At 48.1% G+C, this 14446-nt stretch overlaps 1 protein-coding gene across 1 annotated transcript; it reads right to left on the reverse strand.

The window, feature by feature from the left end:
• Positions 1-2390: 2390 nt before the first annotated feature.
• LOC108921469 (melatonin receptor type 1B-B-like) lies at positions 2391-13249 on the reverse strand. The gene is made up of 2 exons (XM_029249455.1): positions 13000-13249; positions 2391-3805 (listed from the first exon to the last, which is right to left on the reverse strand). The coding sequence occupies exons 1-2, from the start codon at positions 13199-13201 to the stop codon at positions 2958-2960; spliced, it is 1050 nt and encodes a 349-aa protein (XP_029105288.1). The 5' UTR covers positions 13202-13249; the 3' UTR covers positions 2391-2957.
• Between the last annotated feature and the right edge of the window lie 1197 nt (positions 13250-14446).

Genomic DNA, 14446 nt, shown 5'->3' on the forward strand with positions numbered 1-14446 from the left:
TTTTTGGAGTTGTCTTTTTCATTTCCTTTTCTTGCAGAAGAACCTCTCAGCTGACATCTCATGACCATTACACTAGGTGCACTGAAGCTGGAGACCGTTTCTCTTCACAGGGTCTCTGGTCCTTTCTCACGAAGGTGTGGCCTTCATAGACTGCCATTAACAGGGCACGTTAACCACATTAACACCAGACTAACTTGGGGAGAGTGCCGTACATATGAACGGTTGTGTTTCTGTCGCATTTTGTGTCCCTCTGGGGACAGAAAGTTCAGGTTGCTGAGGACAGCAAGGAGACGACATCCTGTCCTTCCCTGTCCGTCCCGCCCCAGGGAGACATGGCGCCCCTAGGTCTGCATTGCGGTGGCTCCATCAGGCACACGGACGTCCTCGTTCGAGGCCCCCCGGGGTGGCTAGCATCCCCTAGGTGACAGTCCTGGGACGAGCGTTTATTACTTCAACTGGAAAATCATTCTCCTCAGCTTATAGTTCTATGTGGATCAGTTGCATGAATTTCATTTTTGGTCTTGCTTCAGGAAGTAATAATAAAAGTCAGTGTACTGAAAATAATATCCCCAATGTCCACACCCAGCACCTTGATGACATTGTATCCAAACCAAGTCCCTCAGACCCCTGTTAGTTACCAAACAAGTGCTCATGTAAGATTGTGGTTGAAATCTATGCATTTATCAGCCTCTGGCTCCGCCCTAAGGGAAGCCCCGCCCCCAACACTTGTGCTATGAAACCAGACAAAGTGGCTGAACGCTTGACCACTTATCACCCTCCGGAAGGAAAAAATAAATATGGCATTAATATCCCTTAATATGTTACGTACCACAGAAGTAATCCGCTGGTTATGTAAACGCTGTTTCATGGCTCCCAAATCTTGTTTCAAGATAACGCGCAGATGGGGGATGCAGTCGATTAATATTTGCACTGGTGCTTGAAACACAGACATTTTCATACCCGGTTATAATTTGCAGAGCTGTCAGGGAAATTATTTGGGATGATGTAATTTATTAGAAAGTGGCCTATACTTTGTTTAGCATATTTGATGATTTCTGGGGGGGGGGGGCAGGAAGACTCACAACAGTTTGCAGCAGTGATACAGGTTACTTTATATGAGCATCACCAACACACACACACACACACACACACACACACACACACACACACACACACACACACACAGTTGCTCCATTGCAGAAGCGATGTGGACTCGTGCCCCTGGAAGGTCATATGATGAGCGATGCCTCCAAGCTGCAGATTAACCTGAGTCCTGGGACAGCTGGGCCTTTTCACTAACAGGAACACATCCACGGTGTCACCGAGCGTGACTCTTAGAGAGCTTTCCAAAACTCCTCCACCTCGGTGACACTCTCTGCACGGTGGACAGATGTACCCATGCGCCTCTCCTACGGCCATCGAATTTTGCACAAATCCACCCGCACGCAGGAGGTCGTACGACGTTCGGTGTCGGAGGCTCCAGCTTCCAAGGGCTCGGGTTGGCATTTCCACCTTGATGGCTGCAGAAGCTGTAAAAGTCACGGGGTGACAGATGTGTGTGCTCAACAAACAGGGATTTCTCCATAGCTGCTGTGAAATTCTCATCCCCTGCAGGTGGAACCGGTAAATGTTTGGTGCAGCCAAAGCCTTCGCCTTGGGCACCCTTTCCACCCTTTTATAGCTCTTAAGTGATGACACCGCCAGTGCCAGCCTCCTAGACCAGGTGGAGTGTGGAATGTGGCTCTGCTGAGGAGCGTTAGCCGCACGCTAGCTGAGGGTTAGCTGCAGCGTTAGCCGCGTGCTAGGTGAGCCTAGCTAGAGGCCGTTCCACCTGTGTGTGTGTGTGTGTGTGTGTGTGTGTGTTTATTAAAATGCGCGGAGTGGCCCATGTAATTTAGCGCAACACTGGAAGTCTTAAACGATTCATGTCGTCCTCTTGTTTCAGCTGAAAGTCTCACATGAATAATCATTTAGATCAGTCACTTTTAGCAACAGCACCAGAGAAACTCTGCCGTTCCTGCACGCTTTGGTTTGAGGTTATTTTCCAAGAAGGTCTGTAGCGTAGTGGTTAGAGCTGCTGCCTTTCGAATCCCACCGGCGGCTGTAGTACCCTTGAGTAAGGTACTTACATAAATTTCTCCAGTAAAATTACCCAGCTGTATAAATGGGTAAATAATCTTAAGTAGCTTAATAATGTAAGTTGCTTTGGAGAAACATGTCAGTTAAATGAGTAAAAAAAAAAAAACACGTTCAGTGTTCTGGCACATTCTAGTCCAGAGATGTTGGTGCATCACCCAGCAAGCTGCTGGTCCCTGTGTCTCGTGCCACTTGTGTCATACTGAGCTCTGCGTGTCCCTTCAGAAAGCAGATGTTGCCCCCGTGTCCTGGAGTCTCACCACGTCTGACACAGATTGTCTCCAAAATCAAATCAAAGGCATCAGTGTCATGACCAGTGTCCATGGCAGTAGTGTTTACCTGGTAAACAGTCCACATACACCGCTGAACCTTTGGCAGTGAGCATCGTCAGTAAGTTGATGGAGACTGGGCTCCACTTACACGATATGAATTTACAAAACACAAAAAAATTCTTAAACTTATCACCAAAAAACAATCTGGGTAAGTCAAACCAAAATCATGAAGCTCTCAAGACAAATTCACTGAAAGCAGACATCATGAGAACAATGTAGAGCATAAAAAATCGTAACAGCATAGATACAATACAATTAAACACATATAAAATGTTGGTCCTTGCACTCAAATAAGATGGAATTCCCCATAATGTAGAGCTGCCGGTCTAAAGCTGTGATTCACATACAGTCATCACATGCCTTTCCAGACCATCCTTCACTCATCTTTCACAGTTTTCTTCTCTCATGCTGGACTCAGACCCCCTCAAGCTGACCAGCTTGGAGAATCTGGGGAGGAATAACACTGCACGGTGTCCCCCATGTTCAGGCTCACTCGTTGTTGTTGAGGCCTGGCGAGGGCTTGCTGCGCGGCCCATCTGTGGCCACCCTGGACGTATCAGCCACAAAGAGCCAGGGTGCCCACACGGCCAGGACGATCCGCTTGTACTCCCTACGGAAGTTGCGGTTGAGCAGCCCGTAGATGATGGCATTGAGGCAGCTGTTGAAGTACGCCATAAAGTAGCTGACGACAAAAAGCCAGTCCGGGATGCGAGGGGCCACGGCGAGCGGGTCAATGGCCACCGCCAGGCCAATGAAGTTGAGAGGCGCCCAGCATATGGCGAAGAGCACAAAGACCACGAACATGGTGATGAAGTTGCGCAAGTCGCTTGGCTTGAGCCGGGGGCGCGATTCTACTTTGACCTTCCGGCGCACGCGGACCACCAAGACCCAGATGCGCAGGTAGCAGAAGGTCACCACAGCAATAGGCACCAGGAAGTGCACCACCACTACGGCAGCTGTGTATGAGCTACTGGTCGTTTGGGTGAAGGTGCAGGAGCAGACGCGCGGGTCATAGCGCAACGAGCCCACCAGTAGGTTGGGCGCCACAGCAAGGGCGGCCAGCGCCCAAGCCAGTGCTGCCAATAGCAGGGTGTTGCGCAGACTGCAGACGCGCCCGTAGGCCAAGCCATGGCAGATATAACAGTAGCGGTTGACGGCGATGCCGGTGATGTTGAAGATGGAGCCGATGACACTGAGGCCAGTGAGGAAGCCACTGACCTTGCATTGCATGCCACCCGGTTCCCAGCCGCCGTGAAGGAGGGCGTGAAGGACCAATGGAAAGGGGTACAGAGCCACCAGCAGGTCGGCGAAGGCCAGGCTCACCACAAAGACATTTCCTGCAGGAGAAACCACAGATGAATGAAAAATAGAGAAATGGACGGTGAGCTGGACACAGTCAATAATCATTTACACAGCTTAATTTGTCAGTGCTTTTCTCCAAAGTGGTGTACAACTCAGAGTAAACACATGTGCATTAACCACAGAGCTTTCAGACACAGCATTATCGACACACAACTTGTTTGTCTGATACCACCATATTGCTGGTTCACATCCCTCAAGTAGCTGCCTATAAGAATGACATTCAAATAGCAAATACATTGATAATCATAGCAGATGGTGTTGCACTCATTTATGTAGCTGTCAGGAGATCGGGAGAGAAATGGCTCTGAGAGAAATGGATCCGACACCCTTCTTGAATACTGGGAGAGATTCAGCAGCTCTGAAGAACATATGGAACTCAATCCAACACAAAACTGAGAACCTACAGAACTTTGATTTTGGACTCCTTGTGAGTAGAACTACCAGGCTGTCAGTGCTGGAGGAGCACAGTGTGGTTGCAAGGTTCTTGGGAGTGATCAGGCCCTATAGTTTTTTAGGTGCAGGTCCCATAACCAGAGTGTTGAATTCGATTCTCATTCTGTGAGCTGACATTTCTCATGACCCCTGCAAGACACATGAGCACCATCATCAGTGCTGTGGAACACTTCGGCACCAGCGTCTTTCAAGTCCTGGAGAAAAGCAGATGGAGCAGTTCAGTCACTGGCCTGATGAAGTTCTCAAAGAAAAATGTCCAACAGTGTCCCACCAGATCTGCAGATCTCCAACACGTCTGCGCAGTGCTTCCTGCTCCAACCTTGAGCTCTATTTATAGTTCTCTGTGTTAAATAAATGGCCCAGTTGTCTGTTTTCAGCCATAAATCTGTGTGCTTCATTCGTGCTGTCCACCCAGACGCTTCAACCTCCTTATCGCACAGTCACTTCTGCGATCATGAACATAGCCCAGCACTTCACTCTTTTACACCATCATGTCTGGCCATAGAGCTGTTAAATATTGATGGAACTGCAGAAACATCTCTTTTCAAGTTTAAGCCACAGCCAGGCTTCGAACCCCTGCTGTGTCTGCAGGTTCACAGGGATGGTGACGGGACAGTGAGCTGAAGGTGGAGAAGCGTAAAAGATGATTTCACTGCTGGCCAGTCACCGTATCTCCATTGTCATTACCTCGTAATGAGCTTCTCACCGTGGGAAGGGTGGCAAAACACAAGAATAATATGAGTGGGACTCGCGAGAAGCCCCAGTGACTCATGGGAAGAGCCAAGCAGCGGAGGAGGAGGTACTCTCACTCTCTCGCTCCCCCTCTCTCTCTATCACACATGCACACACACCTCTTTTTATCTTGCTTTCCATTCACTTTAATTTGATTACTTTTATCGCCGTGAAAGACTTACCATGGCAAAGAACAGACAGTAATTAACAGACACACACACATCACACATACAGTATATCAATATATCACAATTAGAATTAGAGTACGTCTCATTATATCACCACCGAATACATCATATAACAGTACATCATTATACATATCATATATGAATATTTTTGCTTGCAATTTGCATGTTCTCTATGTTTTTGGGTTTCTTCCAGGTGCTCTGGTTTCCTCCCACAGTCCAAAGATGTGCATCATGTGAAATGAGGGGGAGAAATTGTCGTGTGTGTGTGTGTATGTGTGTGTGTGTCCGTCCTGGGATGGACTGGCCAGTCCAGGAGGTACCCTCAATCCTGCTTCTAGGATAGATGCTAGACCACAGCAACCCTGCACTGGACAAGCAGTTATTGATTATAACTGGATGAATATGTGAAAATTTCACAGCTGTAGATTCTGAGAGAGGAGCTTCTACTCTGTCCCAATGACCATTTATCATTTGATGAGATGTTTCCACTGAGTAGAGAGCCCTGCAGATGCTGCGCATGGGGGCAGTCATTGCAAATAAAAACAAAATACTGTGAGTTATTATTTATTTTATTATTTCATCTAAAATGATCAGTATTGTAAGGTAACCCCTCCTGGCACCTTCTGCTGACCTCCTCCTCATGCTGTTTCTGGGCCATTCTGGAATTCAGGACAAAGAGAGAGACACTGTGCCCTCATACCTTGTGCTTCATAAGCACTCGTATGCAGCCTCTCCTCTCTCTCCTTCCCTCCCTTGTCTCCATCTTCTCAATGCACTGCTTCATTTTCTCTCTTATTTCTCAGTTCCTTTCAGTCTCCTTACACCGACCTGGTGGCGTTTCGCTGCGAGGTCGAATCGGCCCCGTGTTTGTGACCCATCAGCCCTGGTGAAGTGGCTGTGAGAGACCACTGTTTGTGGTAACATTTCGAAGAGTGAGAGTCACCATGAAGGCATAACCAGGTCTTCTCAGGCACCTGTCACCAGAGCCTTAAAATGTGACATTTATTATTATTATTATTATTTAACACATTTATTTCTCCATGACTGGTCCAGAGTTTTCCTCAGTCCCAGCTGGAGGAAAGAGCAGGCCCCACACACACACACACACACACACACACACACACACACACACACACACACACGCAGTCTGAAACCGCTTGTCCTATATGGGGTCGCGGGGAGCCGGAGCCTAACCCGCCAACACAGGGCACAAGGCTGGAGGGGGAGGGACACACCCAGGATGGGATGCCAGTCCGTCACAAGGCACCCCAAGCAGGACTCGAACCCCAGACCCACTGGAGAGCAGGACCCGGCCAAACCCGCTGCACCACCACGACCCCTACATATCAAACATCTCAATTTAAAAGTCTTGGAATTTTGGGGACAGTTTAAGATATATAAATTTACACCTAAAGCACATCTCTGCAAGGAAGGCACAAAGCTGTGTGTCATTTGTGTGACTTCGGTTTGTTTGTTTCGCTGGCAGCTTCAGTGCCATCAGGCCCCCGCAGGACTTTGGCACACTCACACGCAGCGATAAAGCATCTCTTTTGGCCTCGGTCACGGGGAGCTGTGCCGGACCGCTGGGCAGGCTGCTCTCCAGACCCTGGGGACTGCGGGAAGGACAGGGACTGAACACCCTCTCTACAGGTACAGACCTGCGAGCACGACTCGCAGCATCCAGGTATGGGCTGACAGTGGAGACTGCATCTCCTTGAGGGTGGAGCATGCACGAGGTTCAAGACTTTAACCACATTCGGCCCATGTTAATAAAGTCAAAACCTTCCAGGTGTCAGGTGAACCCTGTTCAGCGCTGACTTGAAAGACTCAGATGAAGCACTTCACTACCAGGATGCCTGAGTGAAGAAATCAGTCTGAAACTGGTCCCCAACTGATCTGGTCCCCAACTGATGTGCCTTTGTGTCCTATTGGTTACCACAGGGGGCACCTTATGGACAGAATAACCATTACGCAACACCTCTGGAGTTTAATGGAACTCATTATGACAGTTTTATTGTTTTCCCGGCTCAAAACAGGATGTTTCATCTCCACATATAAAATGAGTACATGCATTTTTAAGAAGACATCACAGCATCGCCTTTGGCTTATTGTGTATCTTAGAACATGTGAAATATTTAACAATATTTTTCAATGTCAGAACTCAGTAATAAGATCCCGGTCTTTGAAGAAGTAACTGGCGAGCCTGCTCATGTAATATAAAATGTCTCATGGCTGGCATTTAAATACCACAGTTAAAACTGCTTTTTTCTTGTTACGGTAAATGACAGGTTTTCTGTGTCAAACGGAGTCTTTCACTGATTTTTGAATTCCTCAGGGAATCCCTATATACGTCTTATTACTTTACCGCAGTACAACAACTGAGTATATTTTACGCAGTCCATGTAGAAATTTGACATGCAGACTTGCATATTGTAGACATGCATTTCTGCAGGATGCATTTTTAAAAGAGTGAAACAGTCATTGCAGAAGTCTGAAAAATAATTTAGAATATTGCGACACACAATGCAAATCCAGCCTGTATCATAACAGAGTGATTATCAAACATTGTCCAATTACAGTAATTCCAGCTACCTGAAAACATCATTTGTAGGTGCAGCTTTGCGTGGTTTAAAGAGCAGATTGTCTGCGGAGGTTTTAATGGAGTTAAATTATGGGCAAATGTTTCATAACCAGCCGCAGCAATGACAGCATCGCTTCCGTGTGTAACTCTCATAAACTAAACTGTACTGACAAAGGGCAACAAAGTGAAATGCAGTATTTGAACTTTTGATCTACTCGGTGAGTGCAGTGACTTGGTGCTCTTTTGTGTCTCAGTTTCAGCTCAGAATCTGCAGACAACCTGTGTTTCAAACAGATTTCTGGATAGATCCTAATCCTACCGACAGCCTCCTCACTCTCTTGTCTCACGCACCGGTCCCAAGTGTCCCTGAGTCTGAGTACTCTCCAGCGTGCTGAAATCCATCTCACCACACGATAATTTTTCCTGTCTAATCAGTCGGTTTCCCTGTATCCAACCAGAAAATTCACGTTCATCCCACTTCTGCCACCATGACAAAAAATAGTAATACTGCTCTACATCCCTTCTGCCAGCTTCTGATTCAAACAATGTCATCTGAGTAAATATTTGTTCACAAATTAATTGTTAAATTGTTATGCTTTGCCTATATCTGAAAGCACATCAAAGCCGAGATAACAAAAAACTGCAAATGAAATTGTTTGGAAATACAAACACAGTGGATTTAAATGAATGAAAAAAAACCTTGGCAACCTTGCATCACTGTGGTTAAAGTGATGCAATTAGTTTTGATGTTACAAAAAACTTTGAAGTTTTTCATGCTTTTTAAAACATTAAAGTGAGGATAAAGGAAAGCTGCGGACCATATCAAACATTCAAAGAAAATCACATGCCTCATATAATGGTCTGGCTTTGCCTGCACCCTGGTGACAGCACAAAACCAACTTCATCATAGAGAACAGCAGGTACACAATAGAGGTTTTCTGCACTGAAGCAAAATGCATGTAGGAGAACACAAACCCACTCGTTCAGAGCCCTGAGTAAATCTGTATACCTCCAACCTGCATCACACCTCCACACAAACCATTTCCTCCTCTCCTGCAAAACCCTGGAACAACCATCTACTGCACAACAACGGCCCTAAAACATGATTAGGGTGGTGAGTCCATTGAACCTGAGGCTCTCTTATGGGGCGTGACTTTCAAAGAGTTTCAGCCCTTTCCAACGTGAGAACCAAGCACCATGTATACCAATGAACATACCCTGAAGGAGGCCCACAGCTGTACTGGGCCGGGGAGAAACAAACATCCAAGTTGGGTGAGAACCAAGAAATCTGCATGTGTGAATGTATGTGACTGTACGTCTGTGTGAATGAGTGTGCCTAATAAAAAAAAAGGTTTGACAACAAAATGACCTTTATGCGATGAGAGAGAAACAAATCCAACAGTTGGGGAGTGACAGAAATGGCTACATATAAAGACACCTCCGAGTGGATAGTGGTGACCAAGTGCCGCAACACTTCATTAACAGCCTCCAGTGTTGGCCAACTCCTGGCCCAGTTCACACATTGCTTCTGTTTTCCAGCAATTCCACAGCCCTTAGGAAATTCAGGAACCCCAACCTGCCCAAACAAACCCACCTCCTGCCGGCTTCCTGCATTTCCCCTCCTGCCCTCTAGGGGGCGCAATAAAGGCTTGAAAAGCATCCTTCTGGCAGCCTGCCAGGGAAAACAGGCACATTTATAGTGTTTTTATCCAAGTTTTAACAGGATTAAATTGGGCTCCGTCATCCCATAAAGGCGGCGGACTGCTCCTGTCAGCTCCTCGTTATAAAAGAGATAGTGATGTAATATTTTGGACGTCTCATTAAAGCTTTAAGGCTCTTATCTCAGAGGCAAAGCTGACGAGAATCATACTCGTATGACGGATCCCCGATCGGGCCGTCGGAAGAGGGAGACTTATCGGAGTTCCCGTGCCAGTCAGCGCCGCACAGGTCGGCTGCGATTAGGGTTTGAACGTTCACAGCGTCACAAGCGCAGTGAGAAATTATCCTCACTTTGTTTAAGTTCTCAGCAGTCTCCGTTGTTTCAAAGCACATCCCGCACCTTATAATTTCTCCAGATGGATATTTTATTAAAGAAAATTATGTCTTAGGTAGGTGTATAACGAGAGATGCCTCCGGAGAACCTAAAACAGCACAGGTAACAGGTTTCCTGCTCGGAGGAGGCTCAAATTGCTGCACGCACCCATCCAGCTCATTCTCAGGCATGGAAGATAACTTGGACTTGCATTCTCCACTCCACGGTCCACGGAGTTAATGACACATTGAAGGTGGCTTCCTCTTTCCCGGCCATGTGATGCTCTCTGTTCCACCATGGTTGTTTTTGGGGGAAGCCTTGAGTGTTTATAACATGAGCACAACATCTGCCTCATGAGGGTGGCCCACAGCTCTCAGTGTCCCAGATGATAAAACACCTCTGACCTTTTTCAAAAACAGACTTATCTGCTGGGCCAAGAACTTGAAGCACGCTTTGACTATGCCAGCGCGTTCACGTCGTCTTTCCCGCCACTTTATGTTCATGCACGAAGTTGAAGTCCTTCTTCTTGGATTCCAGGAGAGTCTCAGAATCCAAATGCCTTCAAAATGGGAAACATCCAAAGCTTTGAAGAGCTGAAGTGCTCAAAACATCAGATCTCCCGTAACAGTCGTGGGCACATTTTAAATGCAAAGTCTTACCCTCCCCTCAAGCCCTGGCCGGTTCACCACTGAACCCTCTGCTGCATGTGGGCCACCTTTCGCAGACCTCTTGGCTTCTCCTCCAAAGCAGAGCTTCAGAGTCTTTGGTGTTAAGAAGATCTCCAACAATATTCACATCAAAGGCTTCACCAGCCTTCTCATGGTATCACTTACCCACGTCCCTTCTCGAAATCGTCTCAATGCATCCAGGCGGGATGCGGCGGATTTGGGGAATAAATAAATAGGCTTAATCACAAACACAAAGGTCAGGGTGGTTAATGGAGATCTCAGTGACATTTCTTGGAGAATTTGTCTCACAGACGTCGCCTACTGTAACGTCTCAAGAACAGATGATGTGATCCTCTGTGGAGGAGCTACGGGGCGTCGTTCCAGTCCCCCCCCCCCCACCCGCCCACATCTTGCTGTGTGTTTACTCTTCAGTGTTCATGTTAGAACTCAGCCCTGCGAGCTCATGTACAGCAAGACACCCAACCACAGCCAGAGGCAGCTGGTGGGAGTCACAGGGGTTCATGGGTGTTCCACCAAACACCTCAAGTTTACAGATACTTCTTAACACCTTATGCGGTCAGACAGAACTCCATTTCTCCCGCATAAAGTGTTTCTCTCAATTTTCTACAAGCATCTAAAAACTGTAAATATCTTTGGCAGTTACATGCGATGGATGATATCAGCCAAAAACACCCCGGAGAGAGAAGACGAGCACGATTCTGTAAGTTCTGCAGAGATGGATCCACAGCTGGACATCCAGAGCGCAGCATGAGGGAAAATAGGCATCACTGACAATCGAATTTTTATTGCCAGTATTTATCTATTTATTCTGGACCAACTCCAGATAGATCTATGTGTGGAGATGAGAATGGAATTAATTCTGCTGATGGTGACAGCCAATATGTCTGAAGCAGAGCAGTGTGCTCAAGGTCCAGCTGCGCTTCTTTGAAGCAGGAACATTGAGAAGATAAGGGAACCAGTGAATCAATCAATAAATCCATAAATCCGCCTGTCAATTAATTAAATCAAATGGTAGGTCTGTGCTCCTCAAGCTGACATGAGATGTAGGGGACCTTCAGCAGGAGGCCCACTGACCCTGGTGAAGAACTGAAGGGCTTCTGTTTCAATGGCATCCCATGTGATGAGGTGTTTAGCAGGAGATGGTGGTGAGCAGGTGAGAATGACACACATGTATTCGGCTGAGGATGGGAACTACCCACACATGAAGACCTACATCCATGCACACGCACATACGCGATGATGTAAGTCTAACAGCTCCACTGTGTTTCACAGCAGCATCTCAGTTTGCAGTTGAGCTCACACCTTGAGCCCGCAGCAGCTGGACCCAGACAGCGCGTACACACATACACACTTACTCAAACCCGCAAGCCGCACACACCCACAGGCAGCGCACACACCCTCACGGCGGCCCTCAGCGTCCCTCTTCTGCCCACCTGTGTACTTGATTTGCTCCATAGGTCCGCATTGCTTCTGATATTTAAATCTGGTTCATGCAAACGAATGCATTAATAATTAATTCACAAATGACACTTTACACAGGGACCAGTTACGCGGCGTGTGTAAAAAACACTCGACGGGAAGTCAAACAGGTGACGATACCATGTTTCCTGGAGGAGACCGAACTCCCTCCGATCAAGAGAGGTGGCTGAAGAGCAGCGAGTGGCGTTGATGCTCAGTGTCACTGAAACACACGCGATGGTGCTTTACACATGTGACGAGCCAGCGGTTCCCTCTCATTTATGGCGCTGCGTGTCCTTCATCTCCAGAGCTTGAGAGAGAACATCTCACACCCGGACCAAACGCAGACCCTAAGACACCACCCTTCTCCACCCTAGACCTAGAAACACCTCTTTTCCATCCGCACTGGTTCTGTCACCTGCGCTTTGGAAACGGGGAAATGATGGATACGTTCCTAAACAAAAATGATAATATCGACAGATACGCGACAGTTACATTTCTGTATGAACAGATAGGCTTCTTGTATTCTTAAACAAGATCCCACAAAGACCGAACTATCGCAAGCAGCCGTACCCTGGTACAGTCCCGTTTCATCCTGTTCTGGGGAACAAATGTAGCGTTCAGAAGTGGGAGCCCACACTACTGCGCCCCCTGCCGTGTGCCAGTCACTCACCACACACACTTGTGTCCCCACTCTCCCGCACAGCTATGGACAGGGGTAGCAGTCCCATGTGCGGCTCATCCTCTGGATGCTGAGTGCGTGTCCTAAAGGTTCACCCACAGGTCACCGTGTTCGCATCCCTCTCGCGCGCGCGCAACAGAGGCACCAATCGAGCGCGCACTGTTGTTCTATACACTTCGCGCACGTGTCCGATGAACTGATCAAACAAAGTGATCAATGGCGGTCATTAATCACGAATGAAAGCAGTCACTCAGTCATCAGTCGCCCGACAGAGAAGGTGTCCGGAGTCTCCACATTAATTAACACAGACGTTCACACACACAGGGACCTCCGGTCGGGCGCGCGCGCACTCACCCGCGTTCCTAAGCTTGCGGTTTCTGAGCACGGACAGGATGACCAGCACGTTGCCCACGATGTCCACCACGGTGGTGAAGATGAGAACGCTGGACAGCGCTGCGGTGGCCCACGCTGGGCGCACTCCCGCGGCCAGCCCGAGCGCGCTCCCGACGCGCTGCGCGTCCGAGCGCTTGGTGAGGAGCGCCACGGTGTGAGGCATGGCGATGGACCCCCGGAGACAGGGGGCAGCACGCACTCCGCCTGCGCGGGTCCGACACACTGACTGAGCCCCGAGCACCGAGGAGTCGACGGGAAGGGTTCGAAACCCTCCTGGAGCCGCGGCTACGCCCCTCCACGTGCCGGCGCGCGCCCACAGCCCACAGCCGTGCGTGAGGGGGCGGACGGGGTGGAGGGACCCCGTTGGGAGGGTGCGGATCAGACAGTGACTCCCCTGGGGCGGGGGGGGTGTTTACTGTGCTTTTAAACCTTATTAGCATAATCCCGCCTCCCACCGGGAAAGCGTCCCAGTCTGGAGTCAAAATACACTTTTACACTCAGAAATGAAATGATGGCACGATGAAATAACTTTGATAAATAAGAAGAAGTAGTTTAGATGGACATGATGACAGCGATCACTGAGATGACGGAGATGAAGGAATCACTGAGATGACAGAGATCAGAACAATTAAAGATTTCCGAGGTCAAGCAGGTGATAAATAAAAAACCCTGATAAATTAACCCCTGGATCACAGAGATCACAGAAATCAGAAGTCATAAGATCAACCATCACAAATATCAGTGAGACCCCAGAGATGGCAAATATTAGGTCACGGAGATTGGAGCAAAGATCACAGAAAGATCACAGAGACCACAAAAGTCTGAGGAGCTACAAAAATCGGAGACATCCCTGAGATAATCGACATCGCAGAGGTCTCAAAGATTAAGGAGATCAGGAAGAATACTGAAATCAGAGGAATCACAGCCGCTAGGTTGACTACGGAGATGAAAATAGTTGGACCAGAAGCTGATGCTGTTGCTTTGTGTGCATCGGCTGATGGCGTTAAGTCACCTGGGAAGGATTTCCATGATGATGATGATGACCAACAAACCAGCTGCCTTGTGGAAGGTCATTCATTTGGCTCAATTTGGGTGTTTCACAGTGGAAGGTCACACTGTCAGTATTGTAAGTGGTGTGGCTCGGGTTTCTAAACTAGGTCACCGGGGTGGGAGCCAATGGTCAAACACCACAGCCAATAATTCAAGCAGAGGTGCCGACTTGTAGGGGCCAGGTGAGATATGCTGATGACTGACCAGCAGCACAAAGGGTTACATCTCCAACACTGGACCTGGGATCTCCGCCGCTTGGTGGCCAATAACGTTCCATCTCCAGTGCCTCCTTCTGGTGAGGATGAAGGCCGCTTCATGGAGACCAATGAACCCAACAGGCTCAGCACTTACACAAATC

Source organism: Scleropages formosus, chromosome 25 (assembly GCF_900964775.1).
Source record: "Scleropages formosus chromosome 25, fSclFor1.1, whole genome shotgun sequence".
Lineage (NCBI taxonomy): Eukaryota > Metazoa > Chordata > Actinopteri > Osteoglossiformes > Osteoglossidae > Scleropages > Scleropages formosus.